This window comes from Phoxinus phoxinus (assembly GCF_949152265.1).
Source record: "Phoxinus phoxinus genome assembly, chromosome: 10".
Lineage (NCBI taxonomy): Eukaryota > Metazoa > Chordata > Actinopteri > Cypriniformes > Leuciscidae > Phoxinus > Phoxinus phoxinus.
This window is the reverse complement of record NC_136885.1, coordinates 10845081-10867947: the sequence shown is the minus strand read 5'-3', so window position 1 is coordinate 10867947 and position 22867 is coordinate 10845081. Positions and strand designations below refer to the sequence as shown.

At 36.7% G+C, this 22867-nt stretch overlaps 1 protein-coding gene across 6 annotated transcripts in view; it reads right to left on the bottom strand.

The window, feature by feature from the left end:
* The window catches only part of adcy2a (adenylate cyclase 2a), a 126030-nt gene that overhangs the window by 4680 nt on the left and 98483 nt on the right, over positions 1-22867 (bottom strand). For all 6 annotated transcript variants that reach the window (XM_079625828.1, XM_079625829.1, XM_079625831.1 and 3 more), the window contains 13 exons: positions 22519-22695; positions 20078-20121; positions 19640-19720; positions 19456-19525; positions 19137-19234; positions 18862-18946; positions 14071-14208; positions 12899-13018; positions 9426-9610; positions 8311-8395; positions 1098-1256; positions 563-709; positions 192-299 (listed from right to left, as the gene is read on the bottom strand). In XM_079625828.1, coding sequence (XP_079481954.1) covers positions 192-299; positions 563-709; positions 1098-1256; positions 8311-8395; positions 9426-9610; positions 12899-13018; positions 14071-14208; positions 18862-18946; positions 19137-19234; positions 19456-19525; positions 19640-19720; positions 20078-20121; positions 22519-22695 — 1497 coding nt within the window. The remainder of the gene's footprint in view (positions 1-191; positions 300-562; positions 710-1097; positions 1257-8310; positions 8396-9425; positions 9611-12898; positions 13019-14070; positions 14209-18861; positions 18947-19136; positions 19235-19455; positions 19526-19639; positions 19721-20077; positions 20122-22518; positions 22696-22867) is intronic.

The following is a 22867-nucleotide window of genomic DNA, read 5'->3' as shown; positions in this document are numbered from 1 at the left end:
CTCACACCAATGACTTACTTCATATATCTTAATTAATAGTGTAGAGTTGGACTCCAACATTGTACAAGAATTACAAGAAAATTATATTAGATGAATAAAAGTAGACAAAGTCAAATATACTCAGATCTGATTCCCATGAAACATTTGTATAATTTGACAGACTATTGATTGAATCCATACATTCCTGATACCTGTGTATATTCTGGCCCTGGGCTGGCATTAAGTCCAGTGGCTGCCATATATGTGCTTCCAATGGTCTTTATCTTCTCCACTCCACTGAACTTTGGCTTAGAGAGCAACTACACAGGTAATACAACATAACCATAGCAGAGTTAACATCAAACAAACCATCAAAATTGCTTTGTGAAAAAGGACTGCATCATGGTAATAACATTTCTTTTTTGACAAAATAAGATGCATGTCATGGGTGAATGCAAGTCTATAGCAAACCAGCAGAATTTGCACACCACAGTAAGTTTGAAGTACACTTCAATGGGAAAAAAGTTCAAGAGTAAAAAAGGAAACTATTTTTTCCTACAAAATACATGAAGCGATACGTTACCTCATCAAAGTCTGCAATGATCTCGTTGAGCAGTCGGAGGCACTCGAGACCCTCTTTGTTTACGTCGGATTCTGTGTAGAACTCTTTGAAGTCCGGGATAGAAGCAAACATCACACACACCAGGTCATATGATTGGTGATACAGATCCTGTCATTCACAGAGAAAAAGGAAGCTCAGGTCTGAAATATCTGAAGACTACACTTTTTAAATAATGTTTTCTTTTTGTTTAGTTTGAAAGTCAATCTCAACCAATTTTCCTTCAAATCAGTACTTAGTTTAAACAGAAGAAAACAACTCCTGGCAGTTGTCAGGCACTCCCAAGCATCTATATTCAACTTATAGTCAATGTGCTTTAAATTGTATCACTTTTAAGCATGATGTAAGCCAGTATGAAGCTATTAGGACATATTACAACTTTGCAGTACACTTTTGTGGTATCTCATACTATTTTCAACATGTTATGAAATGGATGCATGCAAACATTATACAAATTGCATCGTAGATCTTAAGTTGTTCTATCAATCTACATTCTCACCTCGTTCTTCCAGTTCCTGGCCAGGAAGTGCTCTGCTACATGGGCTGGCAGAACATTCTCCAGCAGAACGCGATTGAGATTCTCCATGGTTTCTATTTCCTCACATTCCTTCTTGAATTTGTTCTTCCACAGGAAATCCAACCTACAGTAATATTCATTCTGTTACAAGAGGACACAGAGGTAAAGAGACTGGAGGTCACAGCGCTATTTCAGTAACAAACACCACACAGAGCATCTATATTTTTTAAAGAAAATCTTATTCTCAAAACACAACACATACATACATTTTCGCTGATGCTTTTGAAACATGAGCTAACTCCATCAACCTAATCTATTGTTAAATTTTGTTCAAAAGTTTGGTTCCCTTTCGAATGAGGACCCCATCCCCATCCCCTAGACTCGAGGACACTTTGGGGGATGCCTCAGTCATGACCGGTGTCTGGAGCACGTCAAAACATGACAATGAACTTGACATTGGCCGGCGACAGCCTATGACGTACTACAGGTGGGACCGGGAGTATAAAAGGGCACCTGTAGAACACGTCATCAGCTCTTCAGGACCCGCTTATCTCGGTGTGTGTGAAATATTGAGAGCAGAATAAATGCTGTCAGCTCTTGAGGGAGATGTATATACAAATATGATTAGTCATGGTGGGGAGTTCTGCTCTGGCTTGATTCTTTTCTTGAGGGAGCAGAATCAAGCTTCTGTACCTTGCGTTTGTGACACTGTGTTTACTGAGGCAGCGCGATGGTTTCGGATCGCGGGGACAGCAGATATAAACTGATGGCGAGCAAACAAGCATTTAAATAGTGTGTTCCTTCCTGCCCTTGCTACTTCACAGGCAGGGATACGCATGATTTGTGCATGGTTTGTTTGGGAGTGGAGAGCAGGCTGACTGCATGTATTACAAGAGATTACCACTTCGCATGCTCCGCTCCTGTCTGTCACTCTTCGAGGAGGATGGTCAGGCTCGCAAAATAACGTTGGTGGAGGGGTTCGAGGCGGGCTCTGCCTTTTCTCTGCCCTCACCCATTGCAACCAGCGCTCTCTCTTTGGTTTTGGAAGCCTGAGTTGCGGTTTCTTCTGCCCTGAGAGAGAGCCCGTTGCTTCAGCTGTCTAGCTCTGAGGAGGTAAATGTGCTGAGCATCGATGCAGGGGGAAATAGAGGACTCGCCATCCTCGTCCCCTGCTTACGAGGAGCATGCACGGTCAGCTCTTGAGGGGGATGGCTGTGTTTATTCATAAAAATTCCCATAGTGTATAGGAATGCACTATCAGGAGTTTAGCTTCGCCCGTTGAGTTTTGTTCTCGAGGGAAGAAAGTAGTATGCAATAAAGAACGTAGTAGCTCGGATATCGCGTTTGCAGAGTCAACACATAGATTACACATAGATTAGGGAATATAATGTGGAGGGAATTGAGCAGACGGGAGATTCCCTTTCTATAGTTTATTTTTCGCCTTGCAAACTAATTATGTACGTACTTGCAAGCTATGAATTTATGATTTTATTGTATTTTGAAACTGTTCTATATATTCAGCCTTTCAGCCAGGCCATGTTTACTTGTCCGATGCTTTGGCTGCATTTAATTTTAAGTAATTAAGTGAAATTCTTAAATTTCTTATCTGACTTTGAGGAGTTAGATTTATGTATTAATTGAGATTTCCATTTTATTATACATGTTGTAGTGCAGGGTTGTGTTCTCCCCTGTACCTAAAACAGTACTATAGAATACAATTGGGGGAAAAAAAGGGCTATTCCGTGACTCGCATCCCACTTTTCAACTGTTGTTTATAGGAATTTTGACAGTACTGCACTTTGCGTTCCCATTTCCTACATGTGTTCTTAGTGCAGGGTGATATTCTCCCCTGTACCCAATACAATACTATATAATTCAATTGAAGAAGAATGGGCTATTCCGCTGCCTGCGTCCCACTTCTTCAATGGTTCTGTTTTTGGTTTTTAGTACGGAGTGGTATTCTCCCCTGTACCTAATACAGCTCTGTAGATTATAATTGGATAATAATGGGCTATTCCCGCTGCTAGCGTCCCACGTCTTCAACTGCTGTGAATTCAACACTGTTTATAAGAATTTGGGCAGTGCCGCGCTTTGTACTAAAAACAAAATATAGGAAATGGGAACGCAAAATGGTATTCTCCCCTGTACCTATTACAGCGATATGAATACAATTAAAGAAGAACGGGCTATTCCACTGAATGGGCTATTCCGCTGATTAGAATACACTCTTTTAGCACTCCATTCCAGAAGAATGATGACAGGGCTGAATCGACCTTCTGTCGTGTGTCCATCCCTTCAGTATTTGAATTCTAACGAAAAATCTGCTCTCAACCAGCACTGCTTTCAGTTTATTAAAGCATTTGTCTGCTTATGAAGTCCATTCAAACAAAGGCTCAGTTGCATTTCTCACAAGAGAACGCAGTGGTTCCTAAAACAGGAATGCCTGTACAATGTCTCTGGCAGAATAGAAACCGCAGAGCCAGTATCCACTACAAACTCGGTCTCCATAGACGGGCCTGTCTCAGTAGAAATGCGCACTAGACACTTAATCCTGTCAGTAGAATTGTCACAGTTGCTGTTGCATATTTGCACTTCGGGGTAAAACTTCATGGACTAGTGTTGACGATTGACAAATGCAATTATTAATTGCATTTAGCTTTAGAAGCTGGTCAGATGCATTTGCTAAGTGCTTATTAGATCCACATCTGTTACAAGTACGCTGCAGCACCAACCTGAGACTTTCTCTGATAGGGTATTCAGCTCGGGCTTTGGCCATAAGGAATTAGTCACGACAGCCGCTGGTGTGTACCTTAGGGACGGGGACTCCTTTAGAGTCAGCCAATGAGGCACTCGTGTGCATTCGTTCCCCAAAGTGTCCTCTAGGGGATGCAGTGAGAGTTCCCATTCGAAAGGGAACATCACAGGTTACGAGGGAACGAGACACTGCATCTCCTTGCCATGCTTTCAGATATTCCTGCACACATCTCCTTCAGACAAGAGGTGATGACGTGTTCTACAGGTGCCCTTTTATACTCCCAGTTGCACGAGTAGTACGTCATAAGCCGTCGTCGGCCAATGTCAAGTTAATTGACGTATTTTCACACATGCTCCAGACACCGGTCATGCCTGAGGCATTACCCAAAGTGTCCTCTAGGGGATGCAGTGTCTCGTTCCCCTTCTCAAGGAACCTCGTTTACATTCGTAACCTGAGGCATTTTTTTTCTTATATTCACCAAGGTTGGGTTTGTTTGATTTTAAAAAATGTAGTCAATAACAGTAATATTGTAAAATATTATTAAAGCAAAAGTTCAACCAACATTGAACAAAATTCTGTCATCATTTACTCACTCTCAAGTTGTTCCGAAACCTGAATGAGTTTATTTCTTCTGCTGATTAACAGCATTCTTCACAATATCTTGCTTTGTGTTCAACAGAAGAAAATAACTAACACGGTTGGAACAACTTGACAGTAATTAAAGGATGATAGAATTCTCATTTTTGGGTAAACTATCCTTTTAATATTTTAAAGGACCTGTTTTCTATTGTAGTATATCTCAATTTGTTATTTTTCTGTGAAGGCAAAGCTCCATTTTCAGCAGCCATTACTGCAGTCTTTGGTGTCACATTATCCTTAAGAATTCATTCTTAAATTCTGATTTGGTGCTGAAGAAACCCTCGTGTTGTGCTGCTTGATAAATTGTGGAAACCACAATTCAGTGTCTTTGATTCTTTGAACAGAAAGTTTGAAGAACAGAATTTACTGGAAACAAATCATTTGTAACATTATACGTTTTTTACTGTTGTTTGTATTTTACAATTTAATGTGTCCTTGCTAAATAAAAGTATCAATTTCTTTTAAAAAATTCATGGTGATAAGCAAAACAAATTACCAGATGACAAACCAATATTAAATCCCAGTACATTTTTTTAATAATTTGCTTTCACAGAACATGTAATATGACACTTTAATCTAAACCTGGAGACAGTGAAAAATAAAAGAAAGAAACGAACTGTTTTACCTCAACTTCTGGATAAATTGATCATTAAATTATCACAATTATAGATAAACAAATACACATTTTATGTTTTCATGCCATTCATTGCATGGTGGGAAAAGTATTTGAATCCTTATAGTTAAGGGGTTAGTGAAACTGTCATCATTTACTCACCCTCATGTCGTTCCAAATCCGTAAGACTTTCGTTCACCTTTGAAACACAAATGAAGATATTTTAAATTAAATCTTTGAGAGATTTTTGTCCCTCCATTGACGGCTATGCAACAACTACTTTGACGCCTCAAAAAGTTCATAAATAGATTGTTTTACTATCACTTTATATGATGAACTGATTTAGTTTAGGCTTTTATTCACATATAGACCTTAATCAGTGTACATAAACAGAAGCTCAACCATACTTGCTTGACGAGTATACTCTAACCTCATTGGTTCTTGCTGAAGCTCAAACGTGCTGCGTAACACACAAGAATGAACCTCATTGGTTCTCGCATGTCACGCAAGCATGCTTGAGCTTCCGTTGATCATAACTGATGTGTGAGTTAATGAATGTTTATATGTGAACAAAAGCCTGAATTAAATATTTCCATCATATAAAGCGATCGTGTCTCTTCAGGAAGTTAATACTAAACCGCCCGATTCACATGGATTCATTTTGTCAATGGAGGGACAGAAATTTCTCAGATTTCATAAAAAAATATCTTAATTTGTGTTCCAAAGATGAACGAAAGTCTTACGGGTTTGGAACAACACGAGGGTGAGCAAATTATAAATGTTTAGGGTGAACTAACCCTTTAATAACTTTGTTGGTGACAATAACCTCCAAATGCTTACATCTTCATAATCAAATGTCATATGGTAAACTCTTTCAGAATATATATATATATATATATATATATATATATATATATATACTGGGTTTCTTTTTCATTAATCAGATTACACTGTCAATTGCATTCTCATCAATACAATATACTTATTGACATCTATGACCGGCATGCAAGGTTTAAACTCCCGTTCTGGATACGATCCAAAAAGGGTCTAAAAGGGTCTCATAATTCTGGAGGATTTGGCCATTGAGAACCTTTGGAAAATGATAAACCTGAATTGTGATTCAGAATTTATTCTGAATTGTGAAGTTATGCAGATCATCCAATTCATTGTAGTCAGTATTTCCTGTGAGTTTTTTTTTTTTTTTTTTTCAGCATAATACAATAAAACCCATATTTAATTATATGCTGGGGTTTGCCTATCTTTTCATCTAATGTTGTCATTTTTAAAACCAAGTTTAGTGTCCTCATATTTTGATTGTAACATAGAACCTGAAGTATCATTAAAAGCAAATTGTGCAAATATCCCCTCCAGACATTACATTTGCTATATGTTGTGAACAAGACAAGAAGAATAGATATGTTCTTGTAATTATTCATTACTTTGAATTATATTTTTGTAACTAGTCTATTGGCTCTCACTTATTGGGGGATTATATAATGAATATATATAACATTTTGTGTATGTATGCATGCATGCATGCATGTATGTATGTATGTATGTATGTATGTGTGTATACATGCATACTTACACACACAAAATGTTACTGTCTAAAAACACTGATCAATAAGGAGACTTCACACAGTGACCACATACTATAAAACTATAAATTAAACTACACATTAATTATAGTTATATTTATTTGTCATTGCAATCCCAAGGGTTCTTCATTTATTGCAAGTAGGTATAGAAAACTGCACTCTTGTTCCTTTAATAAACAGAGTGGGATCTGTGATCGCTTTGTAACATAAGCCACATGAAGGAAATAAACAGACTAATAAAGAAGTGAATTAAATCAACACGCCTGTCTGAAATTACATGGATGAGAGAGGTTGGACAAACACCCTGAGGAGAGTGGCCCTGAATATCAATCTGTCCATCTTCTGTTTCTACTATCACACCGCTACTCTAAGAAAAAAAAAGGTTACTGGTCAAGTTCTGACTATATGTTTGGTCACGCTGCATTATTAAAAACATAGTAATACTAATGAACTACATGTACTGAAACACCCATGAAATCAAGGTCAGAGTTCTGTCGCTTACTTCATAACTAGTAAATTAAAATCTAAACCAAGACCATTTTTAGTAAAGTGTGATACATTTATAAACAATTCGAAATCGCATAAAATAAAATATTTACTAGAATGACAAAGTCCCTCCTTCTAATATAATCAGTCTCTAGCAGTTGCAATTAAGGATTAATGAAGCAGCATTTTATATATTGTTATTTCTGTAAGAATGAACTATAACATTTTAATTAAAATATTGCCTTACAAAAATGATATACATTTAAAGACTATAATATTTATAGTACCAAGAGAATGGAATGGAATATAAAATTATATTTTATTAAATAAATCATTTAAATTCTAAAATCACATTGTGTGCCATATTCAAAGCTACAGATAAACACATACCCAAGGCCGAACCTTTCATAGCAAATTAGCCTACAGTAAACTTACACTATTTACCTGTGGTACTTGGCAGAAAAATGTTCAATGTTGATATTATCAATAAGAACTTTTGCACATAATTTTGCATTGTTCTTAACACACTGTGGTAAATTAATTTTACTGCATGACTGACTAAAATCATTTTACTCTTGACTAAAATCCTTTAGAAACTATGGCAAAAATCTGATATCTTTGCTCAACTCGTCTGCCTTACTCACCCATCTATAGCATTTTATTTGTTTGTTTATACATTATATTCCAAACTTGCATTGGATTGGATTTGAGAAAGTACGATTTAGAATTGTAATTCAAACGTGCTAAATTGAAAAGTAGAATTGAAATGGAATTCAAAGAAATTCATAACTGCTGTAAGTGTAGTTTTAAATAATAATGTCCTTACATTTCCTCAACATACTGAATATCACGATAAACAGTATAATGACTGTTGTTTTGAAAGTACTGAACTCCCTCAAATTGGGCACCTTATGCAACTTCAATTCAAATTTCTTATTTCATTTACTGTGAGAAAGGAAGCCAGTTCTTCAATTCTGAATTGTGACCCAACCCTGGAAAGTGCACTTAAAACTTTAGCACATGTACATCATACATACAATATGCAAAAAACTGTTTAACATAATGATCACTATTTCACCAACTGTTTTTAAAAAGAACACTCACCTGTCTAGCTAGAACAAGCAGGGTGACGAAGAATATAAAGAGAGACACAGAGCCCATTGTTTTCAAGTCTTTCAGAACTCCTGGCCTTGTTTTGACAAGAAAAAGAGAGACAGAGAGATATAAAACTTGTCAGCATCACTTGTTTTTTTTGTAACAAATCGTGTCATCTGTATCCTAGGATGGCCAGCAGACCATGTCCACCACAGCTGTCAATTAACAGGAAGTGTCTGTGCTGGTTCACACTGATTTATTTTCAACATCCATCTCTGATTTCTAGAACAAAATCCATAATCATCAGGAAACTGTTGTGCGTGAAGCAAATCCACTTTGTTGAGCTAGTTTTTGGAATAAAGGACCTAAACATCAAGAGTTTTTAGATCATTGTTTGAATTGCTTCACATTAAAAATGGTGGTTTGATACACATGGTTACCTATGATTACCTTATCAGATCAGATTTGACTAGCGACAACATTGGCTTACTGTATAAAAAAATAAACATATTTTTCATTAAAAGCCAGTAGTATTTAAAAATCAAAGAAATACCTTTACATTAAATTATAAGTTATTCAATATGCCAAATTTCATCTGTTAAATAATATGTAAAGTATTGAAAGTTTCAAAACAATGTGAGAGATTTGATGTTGAAGTTGATACAATTACTATTATTAAGTTGATACAATTACTATGGTGCAACATATTCAACACACTTACTACATTACATGGCCAAAAGTACTCTATGTGGACACTCCTACTTAATGGGCCCCGGTGAAATTCAGTGAAAACAAATCAGAATGAATATACAATGACATCTGGATAACTGTGTGCTTTGCACTTTGTGGCAAAAGTTTGGGGAGAGACATTTTCTGTTCCAGTGTGACAATGTGAGATCCTAAACAAATGATTTACTGTCTGGTGTTGACTGACCTAAAAAAAAAAGACCTGAACCCCAATGAACACCTGCAGGATGAACTAAAACCCAGAGAAATGGAAGCTCTTATATTTGCGCAGGAAGGACTAACTTTTTATTAATGTCCATTCCCAACCACATATCTGTGTATTTTTTGAGTCTCTACATAATTCTGACCATAACAAGTGTATTTTAACAAGCACTCACCTTTCCAGGATTTCAGTTTTGTAGAGGAACTTGCTGTACTCATCCAGCAGAGATGCGTGTGTTTGAAGTATGATGACGTTGTAGAGCACCACGGCTGTTAGCATGATAAGCATCTTTAGCTCATAGTTGATCCTCAGAAACACTGAGCAGGAGATCAGTCCCAGAATGCAACTGTAGATAAAATACTAAAGGGAGAAAAATACAGAAATCAAAAACACTGTGTTGTTACTGTAAAAAAAAACTTGTGCTTATTAAACAAACTATATTTAAATCAAACACAAAAAGCTTTTCATTTTGTTAAATAGTAAACACTTATGTAATACTTTGAATCCTTTTGCCTAAAGCCTGTTCTTCAGATGAAATCTGTCAGATTTTGACTGCAGTGTGTATTAGCACCAGTCAAAACTTATTTTAAAAAAGTGTATGAAACTAACACAAAAAACTGAAGCAGCAGAAAACTGTTCTATATTAGAGCGATTTTAGAATTGTGTCAGCAAGGTGCAGTCAGACGATGAAGAAGCAGAAGATGAAGATGATGATGATTCAAAACACAGAGTTTAATACAAATTAAAAAGGGAATGCTTAGGACTAACACTGAGGCTACGTATACACGTGGATTTCATCCCTCTCCGTTTTCAAAAATAACATCGTGAACACCTATCAGTTTTCAGAAAAGTGTTCGTTTACACGAACCCGTGTATATGCCGTCGAGCATGCCAAACCTGTAGGTGGCAGTGTAACGAGAAGCACAAGCTTACGTTAGCTAATCAGAATCACGAAAATAGTCACATACTGTACTGTGACGTCGGCTGCCTAAAACTCAGTTTTTCTCAGTTTACATGCAAATGTGCAAACAAACTTTTCCTAAATCTCCACTCAGGCCGGAGTTTTTTGAAAGAATCGTTTTCAGAGGAGAATTTTCCGTTGGCGTGTAAACGAAGGGTGTCAACAAAGAGAAATGTCTCTGGGACCTGTGGCTAACATAAGTGTAGTCCAGACAAACACTGTGTGAAAGTGACTTGACATGGTGATGAACTAAATGACAAATAGCTGTGATGATGATTAGTGTCCATGGAAACTGATGAGTGGCGGGAAATTCAAACAAAGAAACACATGTGCCTAATGAAAACAAACTAAAAGTCCATGAAAACTAAGAATGAACAACTGAATAAGTTTGAGACATTGTGTAATTAGGTAATTAAATACCTATTTGAAAAAAACTGGGGTTAAGCTGCATTAATTAATCACAAAATCATAATTCTATAACAACAAGCAAAATTAACTTCACAATGAATAGTTTTCCATGGCATAGAGGGAAATAGCTATGCATTGATTATAGGTTTAAAACAACAACTCTGAAATTAATTTGTTGACAGTAATTCCACATGTTGGAAATAGGTTTTCTTAAAATTAAAATGTAAATTATCTTGTTTAGCAAAAACTGGATTGAGTAAACTACAATAAAATTGGACATGTCAAAGTATCTCAAATGAAATATTGTAGTACTAGCCGTTACGTAATGAATGTTATAGTATGTGTGTTATCTATGTTATATATATACACACACACACACACACAACTTTAGGCCTATCACAAAAACCCAAATTTCTCTGTTTTTGGCCCTGACACAAAATGACCAGCTAACATCATTTCACCAATCATATCATCAGCACATGGGGAAGTATGAACAAGTAGTCAGGTGAAATCAATCTATCATTCTGATGGATTATAAGAACAGACTTATTGTTTTAAAAGAAGGGAAGTGCTTCCAATCATTGTGTTCGCAATGGTAATCGCCAAAGAAAGAATTGCAACAATCTGTGCATCAAAAGGGCCTCACATGCAAGGAAATTGTTGCAAGGAATATTGCACCTGAAAGAACCATTTACAGAATCCTCAAGAACTTCAAGAAGAGGTTCAACTGAAGAAGGCTCCATGACGTCCAGCAAGCGACAGGACTATTTCCTCCTGAGGAGTCAGCTGTGGAATCGTGTCCCCACCAGTAGAGCTTGCTCAGTATTGACAGCAAGTGTGTGAGAGCATCTGCACGCACAGCGAGGCCAAGACTTTTGGACAACGACATGGTGTCAAGAAGGGCAGCAAAGAAGCCAAGAAAACATCAAGGACATACTGAAATTCTGCAGAAGTACAAGGATTAGACAGCAGAAGACTGGTGCAAAGTAATTTTCTCTGATAAAGCCCCCTTCCAGCTGTTGGGACATCTGGAAGATCAATTGTCTGGAGTAGAAGAGGTGAATTCTACCATGAGTCCTGTGTCATGACAACAGTGAAGACCTGAGAGCATCCATGTGTCTCCTATCAATCCAGGTGCAATTTGGTGATGATCCATTCATTGTCACAAGGTAAGAATGATAATGAAGTGGCTCAGAGATCATTACATTGAAATGTTAGATCCATGGCAAGGCAACCCAGAACTTAATCCCATAGAGAACCTGCCGTCAATCCTCAAAAGACGAGTGGACAAGCAAGAGCCCAAAAATTGTGCAACTCCAAGTGCTAAGGCAAGAATAGATCGCCATTAGTCAAGATTTGGCCAAGAAGCTGATATCCAGCATGCCAGAGCGAATTGCAGAGGTTAAGAAGAAGGGTCAACACTCTAAATATTGCATTTTTTTTTTCTTTGGTTGGTCAATCAAAGCATTTAAAACTTATCAAATGCATATCACTGTTTTCCAGTTTGGGGCAGTCATGGACTAATGGTTAAAGAGTCAGACTGGTAACCCGAAGGTTGCGAGTTCGATTCTCAATACCGGCTGGAAATGACTGAGTTGCCCTTAAGCAAGGCACCTAACCCCCAATCACTCCCCGGGCGCCACAGCAAAAATGACTGCCCACTTCTGTGTGTGTGTGTGTGTCCATAGTTTGCTGTGTGTGTGCTCACTGCTCCTAATGTGTGTGCACTAAATCGGATGGGTAAAATGCAGGACAAATTCCGAGTATGGGTTACCATACTTGGCTTTCACTGTCACTTTCAGTATACCATTGAAATGTGAAAACAATCTACAAATGGTAAAGCAGCAAACTTTGCTAAACAACATTTATGTCACTGCCAATACTTTTGGCCAAGACTGTCTAGTGCTGGTAAAAGAAAATTACATACTACCTAATATACTCATTCTCAAACTAAGTACAAGCTAACCACAATCGTAACCACCAAAGCTAAACTGAACAAAAACCTCTTCTAAATTAAACAATTCTTGCTTTTCTCATCGCATAAAACACTAAGTTTCCACATGTACTCTCCATGCATGATCCACAAATTGAATTAGGCCATCATGTCAAGAACTGCACTGTATTAGATCAGTTTAAGTAAATTGAGCAAGTAGCAAAAACATTTTTAATGCATCTAAATATTAAGTAAACCGTTTTTAAGGTCCACCTGAAGAGCTTGAAAAGCTGTTTGATTTGATTTAAGATGCTAACAAGGACACACAACACTATAGTTAACTCACGGGAAGGTAGAATGTGTTCTTGTCCAGGTAAGATATGGGTTGCCCATCAGGCTGAAGAAGTGTCTCATTTGATGTATTATAAACAGCATCTGTGGAAGATAGGTTGTCTTCTACAAAGAACTGCAAAAAAAAAAAAAATTTTTTAAATATTATGAATGCTTTTTGATTTGAAGAAATGCACATACAAAAATAAAATAGCGTTGTATTGCTTATCATTGCATCTAAGCAACATCGAAGTCACCTTTATTTATATAGCGCATTTTACAATACAGATTGTTTCAAAGCAGCTTCACAGTGATAACAGGAAAATAATTCAACAAAGCTTTTGTTTCTAGAAGAAAACAGCATCATAGTCCAGCTTAAGTCAGTTCAGTGATGTTTAATTTTTGTTGTAAAAAAGTTATTAATTTAGTTAATTTATAAATATAGCCGCTCTGGAGAAAACCGTGATGTCATCATCAAGCTCAGTTCAGTTCTCATATAATGGTGTCATTGCAGTCAGATCAATATTATTGTTGAATATTAAATGTTAAATCAATGTCCCCAACTAAGCAGGCCAAAAGCCAAAGGCAACAGTGGCAAGGAACCAAAATTTCCATCAGGTGACAGAAAGGAGAAAAAAAACCTTGGGAGAAACCAGGCCCAGTTCTCTTCTGACAAACTATATATTTAATACTTTATAAACATAAAACAGCACAATTGGATTGTGATTTGAGACTTAATTTTCTCCTTATTAGTAAATTAAAAATGAATGAACAATGAATTAAGTCAACTGATTCTGAAACGCAATGTTTTTTGAAAGGTTTTTCTATCCTATTGCATAGGGCAAATCATACCGTTTATTACACAAATAAGACCCCCCCGACCTGTATGACAGATAAATACAAGATTAACACTGACAATTTTGTTTCATGTTTGTTTACAAACAGTGACATATGCCACAAGTGTAATGGCCAAAACTGGAGGCCAAACCGCTCTCTGCAGTCGGGGCGCAGATGGACACAACTCTCTGCCAAGAAACTTTGCAATAACGCATGTCAGACTCCTGTGGTCAATGCTCCTAATGTAATGTGTGTGTGATCCAATTAGCAAGCTTCTCAGTGTTGCATTTGTATGACCATAAGCACTAAAGTATTCATATGAAATGTCCTGTATCATTGTGGTTGACATACCATATTGAAGACAGCCATGATCAGGATGAGGGCTGTGGTTGCCATGGTGAGGGTGATGCGTGGCCAGGGCTTGTTGGCGATGATTCCGGAGGATCTAAGGATCCAGAGCCAAGATGCAGAGGCCGTCTTATTGCAATGCTAGTGTTGGTCAACACACATGAAAATAATACAGAAAGTATTTTATTCATAGAATTCAAAAGATGGTTAGAAAGAAAGTCTCTTAACACATTTTCCAAGATAATTTATTATGTAAAGTTACTGAAGCACATATTACATTAGTGCAGTACTAAATTGTGTGGTGGGATGAATCATATTATTGTGGTATGCCTTAGGAAATCTGTATAACTCATCCGCAACTGACGCATGGTTATCGCAAGGTCATGGTGGAGAAATAAACACATGATTCACTTCATTTCAAGCACCTTTTTTTTTTTTTTTTTACATTTGGGAAATATTCCTACATCTCAAGCCACCTACTCAAGCTATAGGAGCTGAGTCAACGTAACTATCACAGTATTAAGCAAGCATAAAACCTTCTGAAATGTAGCTACACAATGAACATGACCTCAGCACCAACCTGTAAAGCTCTGTTTTATTCTGCTATATACTGTAAGAACCAAGACCAATTTGATTTTTAATGCAGGATTATCTCTCCATCTAATATATAAAGCATGATATATTGTGTCTAGATTCTTTCATTGAGTCAAACTAAAGACAAACTAATGTCCTTGAACTCCAACAGATAATGCATATAGCAATGACAACTCTGTGTTCTGCACCAGGTTTTCTCAATTGGTGGGTTGTGACCGAAAAAAGTCACAGATTTGTTATCCTGGATAGTGTGTGTTAAATAACTTAGGCCTGGTTTCACAGACAGGGCTTAGATCAAGCCAGGATTAATGTAAATGAATCATGCAAGGTGATTTACTAATATTTGCGCAAGTCAATTTACTGGTATTATGTCTCAACCAGATGCTAATTTGCGCTGTTCTTCGTAGATCGCGTTATGGAAATGATCCAGCTGCGTCCGTTTTCTGTAATTTGCGGATCGTCAGTAGATCACGTGCAGAACTTTCCACTCCTATCTGTGCTTTTATGAGATTGCTCTCTGATGCTAATTTTCCCTGTTTAGTAAATCTGGCCCTAAATGTGTTAAATGGAATTTGGATTGTATTTTCTTTTGACTTGAAGAAAAGAAAAGATATGGGATGCATTTCCTATTCCCCTTTAAAACTTGACAATATTTTACGATCCCAACTTTGCACACTTGTATGACAAACCTCTGGTTTCACAGAAAAGGCTTAAACCTAGTCCCAGACTAAAATGCAAGTTTACAATTAGTAATTAGTAATTACACACACACACACACACACACACACACACACACACACACACACACACACACACACACACACATGTATATATATACATTATATATATTTATTACATGGCTTGGTTGGATTGTAATGTAGAATGCGGTCTGTTATTTCTTGATAACAGACCGCTGCTAAGTATAACAGACTGTTGCCATGAAAAACAGAGCGTTGCCATGGACGCAGGATTCTAACCGTAGAGACGGAACGTACTATTTTCTTTAGCGGAAGCCATATTAATAGTTTTTAAATCAATATTTTGTGTCAAATTATTTTGAATGGCACATTAAAATGCACACACAGGAATCAATAAGCGTTTTCTGATCTTAAGGATCAGATTTTCAATTCCCATATATATATATATTACAAGGGATACTGTATAGTGAGGAGGTGGTTGTTATAGCGAATACAACTCCCTTCAGGCTGATTCAAGACCCCTCCGCTTCGCGTCAGGCTCATAATCAGCCTGCCGGGAGTTGTATACACTATAACAACCACCTCCTCACTATACAGTATCCCTTACATACATACATATATATATATGGGAATTGAAAATCTGATCCTTAAGATCAGAAAACGCTTATTGATTCCTGTGTGTGCATTTTAATGTGCCATTCAAGTGCAAGAAGACAGAAAACATAATTTAATTCGGCACTCGCAAGCTATTTTCACATCCAGAGTGTACGCACAAAAAGCTGCCTCTTATACGGTGCACGAATACTGAATATAGTTCTCTTTCGCATCTTCTTGCACTTGAACGGACAAATAAACACATAATTATGTCAAAATATCCTTCTAAACATGTCTCAAGTGAACGTAAACAGTTGAAAAAGAATGCGCATGTGTTACAGTATATTGGATCTGTGCATTGGGTCTTAAAGTGCAGTCATTACTGTTAATCAAAGAACAAAAGAAAAAGAAAATCCCTTTTTGATCTTGACTGAAGAACTTTTGTAACTTTAAAAAGGATTCATCTATATTCTATTTGGTAACTCTTTATTTTACGGTGCCCGTGATACAGAGTAATTACATAATTAAGTACTTAGTAGTAGATGTTGTAATAACATGTAACTACATGTACTTAACATGTAACTAAGTTATGGAACAGCCTGTACTTACACATTGTAATTACACACATGTAATAGGCAGCTACTGTTACACATATGTAACAAGCCGGGTCAGTTACATATGTGTTACCGACTTGGTACAATGTAATTATATAAGAAAGTACTTAGTACTACACAATGTAACAAAAAGTGTATCAAGACTGTACTTAAGTGTACTTCATGTGTATCTACATACCTTTACCATCTGTACTCTAGTTTGGATTAACTCACTAGTTCACAGCATAAATACATGTAGTAGCTTCCTAATTACATTGCAATTACATAATATTACACAGGGATAAGCTACGTAAAATAAAGTGTATCAAGACTGTACTTAAGTGTACCTCATGTGTATCTACATACCTTATCTGCACTGTAGTTTGGATTAACTCACTAGTTCACAGCATAAATTCATGTAGTAGCTTCCTAATTACATAATATTACACAGGGATAAGCTACGTAAAATAAAGTGTATCAAGACTGTACTTAAGTGTACTTCATGTGTATCTACATAACTTATCTGTACTGTAGTTTGGATGAACTCACTAGTTCACAGCATAAATACATGTAGTGGCTTCCTAATTACATTGAAATTACATAATATTACACAGGGATAAGCTACGTAAAATAAAGTGTATCAAGACTGTACTTAAGTGTACCTCATGTGTATCTACATACCTTATCTGCACTGTAGTTTGGATGAACTCACTAGTTCACAGCATAAATACATGTAGTAGCTTCCTAATTACATAATATTACACAGGGATAAGCTACGTAAAATAAAGTGTATCAAGACTGTCCCTAAGTGTACTTCATGTGTACAGATGGATAAGGTATGTAGATACACATGAGGTACACTTAAGTACAGTCTTGAAACACTTTATTTTACGTAGCTTATCCCTGTGTAATTGCAATGTAATTAGGAAACTACTACATGTATTCATGCTGTGAACTAGTGAGTTCATCCAAACTACAGTGCAGATAAGTTATGTCGATACACATGAAGTACACTTAAGTACAGTCTTGATACACTTTATTTTACGTAGCTTATCCCTGTGTAATATTATGTAATTGCAATGTAATTAGGAAGCTACTACATGTATTTATGCTGTGAACTAGTGAGTTAATTAAACACTAAAGTACAGATGGATAAGGTATGTCAATACACATGAAGTACACTTATGCTGTGAACTAGTGAGTTAATTCAAACTAAGGTACAGATGGATAAGGTATGTAGATACACATGAAGTACACTTAAGTACAGTCTTGATACACTTTATTTTACGTAGCTTATCCCTGTGTAATATTATGTAATTGCAATGTAATTAGGAAGCTACTACATGTATTTATGCTGTGAACTAGTGAGTTAATTAAACACTAAAGTATAGATGGATAAGGTATGTCGATACACATGAAGTACACTTATGCTGTGAACTAGTGAGTTAATTCAAACTAAGGTACAGATGGATAAGGTATGTAGATACACATGAAGTACACTTAAGTACAATCTTAATACACTTTATTTTACGTAGCTTATCCCTGTGTAATATTATGTAATTTCAATGTAATTAGAAAACTACTACATGTATTTATGCTGTGATTTATACTAGTGAGTTAATCCAAACTAAAGTACAGATCTGGATCTCCCGGTTACACTAACAGCTTTGTAACAGACTTTGACCATTACATAGGCGTAACAGCCCATGTTACCCCTGCAGGCTTTTTCACACCTTAGTAAAATATTTAAGTACTTTTTGTTACATTGTGTAGTACTAAGTACTTTCTTATATAATTACATTGTACCAAGTCGGTAACACATATGTAACTGACCCGGCTTGTTACATATGTGTAACAGTAGCTGCCTATTACATGTGTGTAATTACAATGTGTAAGTACAGGCTGTTCCATAACTTAGTTACATGTTAAGTACATGTAGTTACATGTTATTACAACATCTACTACTAAGTACTTAATTATGTAATTACTCTGTATCACGGGCACCGTAAAATAAAGTGTTACCTTTTATTTATAAAAAGAAAACAACATGCAGTTAAGTGTCCAAAAACATTATATTCAGTTCACACTTAAATATATTTATTAAAATTATTATTTTCTTTATCACAGAATGCTCCAAACAATAGCAGACAAATGTATTTCTTCTAAAAAAAGAACAAATAGTTTGTGCAATTGTAATTTTATGTACCTAACTTAATGTAATCGTCTTGTGTGAAATGAACCAACGAGCCAACTCTTGCTAAAACCGTGTTGACATTATTAACAAAATAAACACTGTACACTCCACTGGCACTTACCAAGAAATGCCCAATGAAGCAAATGAGCAGAATCACAGACAGAATTAAGAAGGACATTCCAAATGATATTCCCAATACTGCAGTTCTGAAAGAGACAGAGAGCACATGGTGTCTTAAATCACAAACTGAAGAGAGTGAGAACAGGTGTTCTCGCTCACAAAATCATTCTGACATCTCCAACTCATATTCAACAAATTCACCCTGACAGCTCCAGTTCACTACAATTTTGTGTTGTCATGCACTGTGAAACATGTGCAGAGGATGAATGAACGTACTTTGGCAGGACCAGGATCTGCACGATGAAAATGCAGAAGAATATCAAGCAGGCACAGGTGATGTAATATTTGAAGGCCGGCAGGGTTGTTGCTCTATACTGCAGGGAATAGACACACTGTTTTCACAGAGCATTGTGTATATGTAATCTATAATCATCCTTTCTTGTGTCTTTTTTTATTTAGTTGACTGATTCATCTCATTCCATCTCATTGTGGGTGAAAGCAAACAGGTTTGTGTTTCAATTATTGATATGTTGATTTGTTAATGATGAACTACGGATGACACTTCAAGTAAAAATTGCAAAGAATCAATGCTAACCTCTTTTTCCAATGTTTTATTGTGGAAAAACAAGGATATTCTCTGAATGTCTTCTGATTTGAGCCATTGTCTATGGAAAATTAAAACAAAAGAGAGATAAAATGGATAGATAAAACCAACCAAAAAAGAATTGGGTCATCAAACATCAGGGGTGAATATACAGCGGAGATATGAGATGACCTACTTTTGAGAAGTGATGCCATCGAAAGTTCGAATCATCCTCTCATTGAGTTCCTCCTCAAAACGCTTCTTCTGAGATTTTGTTCTGAAGATGACACAGACTTAATGACTCTTTGTCTTGCATTCACAAACATTTAAAATATATTTACAATTTCAATTAATTCTATACATATTCCTTGTTCTGTATATGTTTCGATACTATGTCCATACAAAAGTCAAAACATGTCTATGAAAGTAGTGAAGTGAAGGTTATTCCAGTAGGTAGGCATCTAGATTAACCTAAGATACCTTGTTTCTAAGGCAGCATCATGTGCAATACATACAGTATATGACAGCTCACTAGGTTTTAGAACAGATCGAATATGTTACCTACTGTAGCATAACTGCTTTTAGTATGCTCACGTAATGTGATTGCTGGATAAAGATACAGAACTTAAATCACCTCTCTGAACGTCTCTGAAAGTGGTACTGGCCCATGGGGACATCCTGTTAATAAGGAAGGAGTAGGTGGTGAGTAATTTTAGCAGTTGGGACATCTCAGAAAAGAAAAAAAGAGACACAAGAACAAAAGCTTCTTGCGACTGCTTTACATTGTTGTTAGAAGCGGCACCTACAGTTTATGATGTTGTTTTTATTTGCTATAAAATGAATAACTATGCAAATAGGAGATCATTGCCAGAATTGTGCCAGATTCTGTCATCGTTTACTCACTCTCAAGTTGTTCCAAACCTGTATGAATATTGGTCTAAAAGAAGATATTTTGAAGAATGTCGGTTACCAAACAGTTGATGGACTTTTTTCACACTATTTCATTCTAAGTCAGTGGGGCCCATCAACTGTTTGGTAACCGACATTCTTCAAAATAATCTTCTTTTGTGTTCAGCAGAAGAAATACATGTATACAGGTCTGGAACAATTTGAGGGTTGGTAAATTATGACATAATTACAATTTTTGGGTCAACTATACCATTAACTACATTACCGTGTTTAACGGATAGGGTAGGGCAAAAATATATATTTTTCGATTAATCGATTTTTAAAATGTGGTCGATTCAAACTCGATTCTCAAAGGCCCAAAATCGATATTTTGTATTTTTTATTTATTCATCTATCACCCAAAAGCAAGTATTAGTTTTCCTGCACTGTTCATAGGCTTGCAGACTCCATGTTAGAGAATGCTGTGAGATTATAAATGTGTGTTTTATCTTAATCATAAAATAGCCTGATCCTGTTTGATCAAGGCATGCGGCTGTTCTGACTTGTCCAATTTTTTTTAGCATCAATTTTTCATCTTGCATCAAAATCCTGTCTATTCCTTGTATGCATTTGAAGTTGGGTTTTAATGAACAGTGTGTAACTAAAATAAAAGGAGTTTAATATACAGGTGTGTGGCTCTTAATTTATTTGTATTAATTAACCACTTGTAAACTTATGTTCACCATTTTTTATATAAATATAGCATTTGTATTAAATCTATATTCATTTAGTCGAATCGGTATTCGAAATCGAATTTAGAATCGAAATTGAAATCGAATCGAATTTAGAGCTTGCGAATCGAAATCGAGTCGAATTGGAACATCTGAATCGATACCAAGCAATGGAAGTACGCTAGTAAGAGCTTTGCATGTAAACCTCACTCCTTTGGCCTCAAGAGGTGCACTAGACACTGATGCTAGAGGCTGCGGTTAACGTCCTTGTTAGCACGCCGGCCTCCCACGCCTTGGGCGCTGTTGCTATTTTCCCTGCGGGATAAATGCCTCTTGCGCCCGGCACAAATCTAAAAGGGGTTGGTCTGAAGTAGCTTCATTATTCATAGGTGTGGTTTGGGCGTTATGTGAAATAAACCAATCAGAGCGTCCTCTCACATTCCCTTTAAGAGCAGGCGCACTTGTTCCAACGCGGATTGCTATTATAACGGCGATTTGCCCGCGCACGCCAGGAGCGATTCACAGCCGAGGAGACCGACGTTCTCATCAGGACCATAAAACACAGAGAAGTGACATTGGGGATGATGGGAGAAACCCACCCAAATAAGCTTCGGTTAAACAGGCGTATAATTTGGGTAAATGTGTAATCTAGAAGATTTTTTTTTTTTTATCTAGATAGATTTTTTTCACATCTTCACGGACACAACAATGATTTCCCTCGTGTGTTAATGATTTTCCTTGTAATAATGTATGATTTGCAAAAATTAAAACTGCTGCGTCTGTTTATATTAGAGAATCAACGTGTATGCGCGTTGTTCACACGCTACATTATGGCCAAACACGCGCCCTTAAAATACCATATGACTATCGCGCAACGCGCCACTGTCTTTAGACTGGGTTTTTCCTGGTCAGTGGCGGAATTGCTTTCTAAAACTGGAATATAGCACCAGGGAAATTTTGCGCCGGAACACGCCTCCTCTTTGCGCTGAACCACCCCGGGGAGCGCAAGTGTATTTCTTAGTTAACCGACGTGTGTCTGTGGAGGGAAAAGTCCGCTTTGAGCGGGTGCAAAATAGGAATGATACATGCGTCGGTGTACAAAGTCAATTGCGCTGGGTGCAAGATAGGGCCCCTTATGTTCCTAACATCAAAGGATGTCCTTCTAATAAAAAATACAGTATGTTGGCTGCCAAAATACTTTAGAGTTTCGTTAGACAGATAGCCATTGATGTTAACATCAAAGGCCGATTTACCAGCTTTGTATATTAATTTTAAAAAGTGTTTGTTTCATGTATTAGGCAGGTAAATCAAACTTCTGCTTTCAAAATTGTCAGTAGTCATTTTAATGGTTTAAGGACATTTTAATTAATAAAATGTAAATTTTAATTAATTAATAATTATTGGTAAATACTATGTTAGGTCTTTACTGTAAAATCTAGTTCATAGAAGGACTCACAGCAGTGTTGATTTTTCCGTTCTCATTGGTCATGCTGTCTCGGTGGTGAAGGTTGGCGAAAGGCTTGGCTGCACCCCAGGACTCCAGGTATCGGGTCATCCTCACTGAAGCTCTCATTTTAGCCCCGTCAATGGTGTGTCTGGGTCTGTAGTGGTGCTGAGGACTCTTTCTCTCTACCTAAAAAAAACACAAACAATAAACACATTCTAGACAAACTTCACTAAACCTACTCAACTACTGTAAGTACCTTGGACAACTTGGCAACATAATATGTATTGACACAAGAGCTTGTAAAAGGAAAGCAGCATTGGCAATAAAGTTTTGAAACTTGCGACTTGAAGGAAACAAA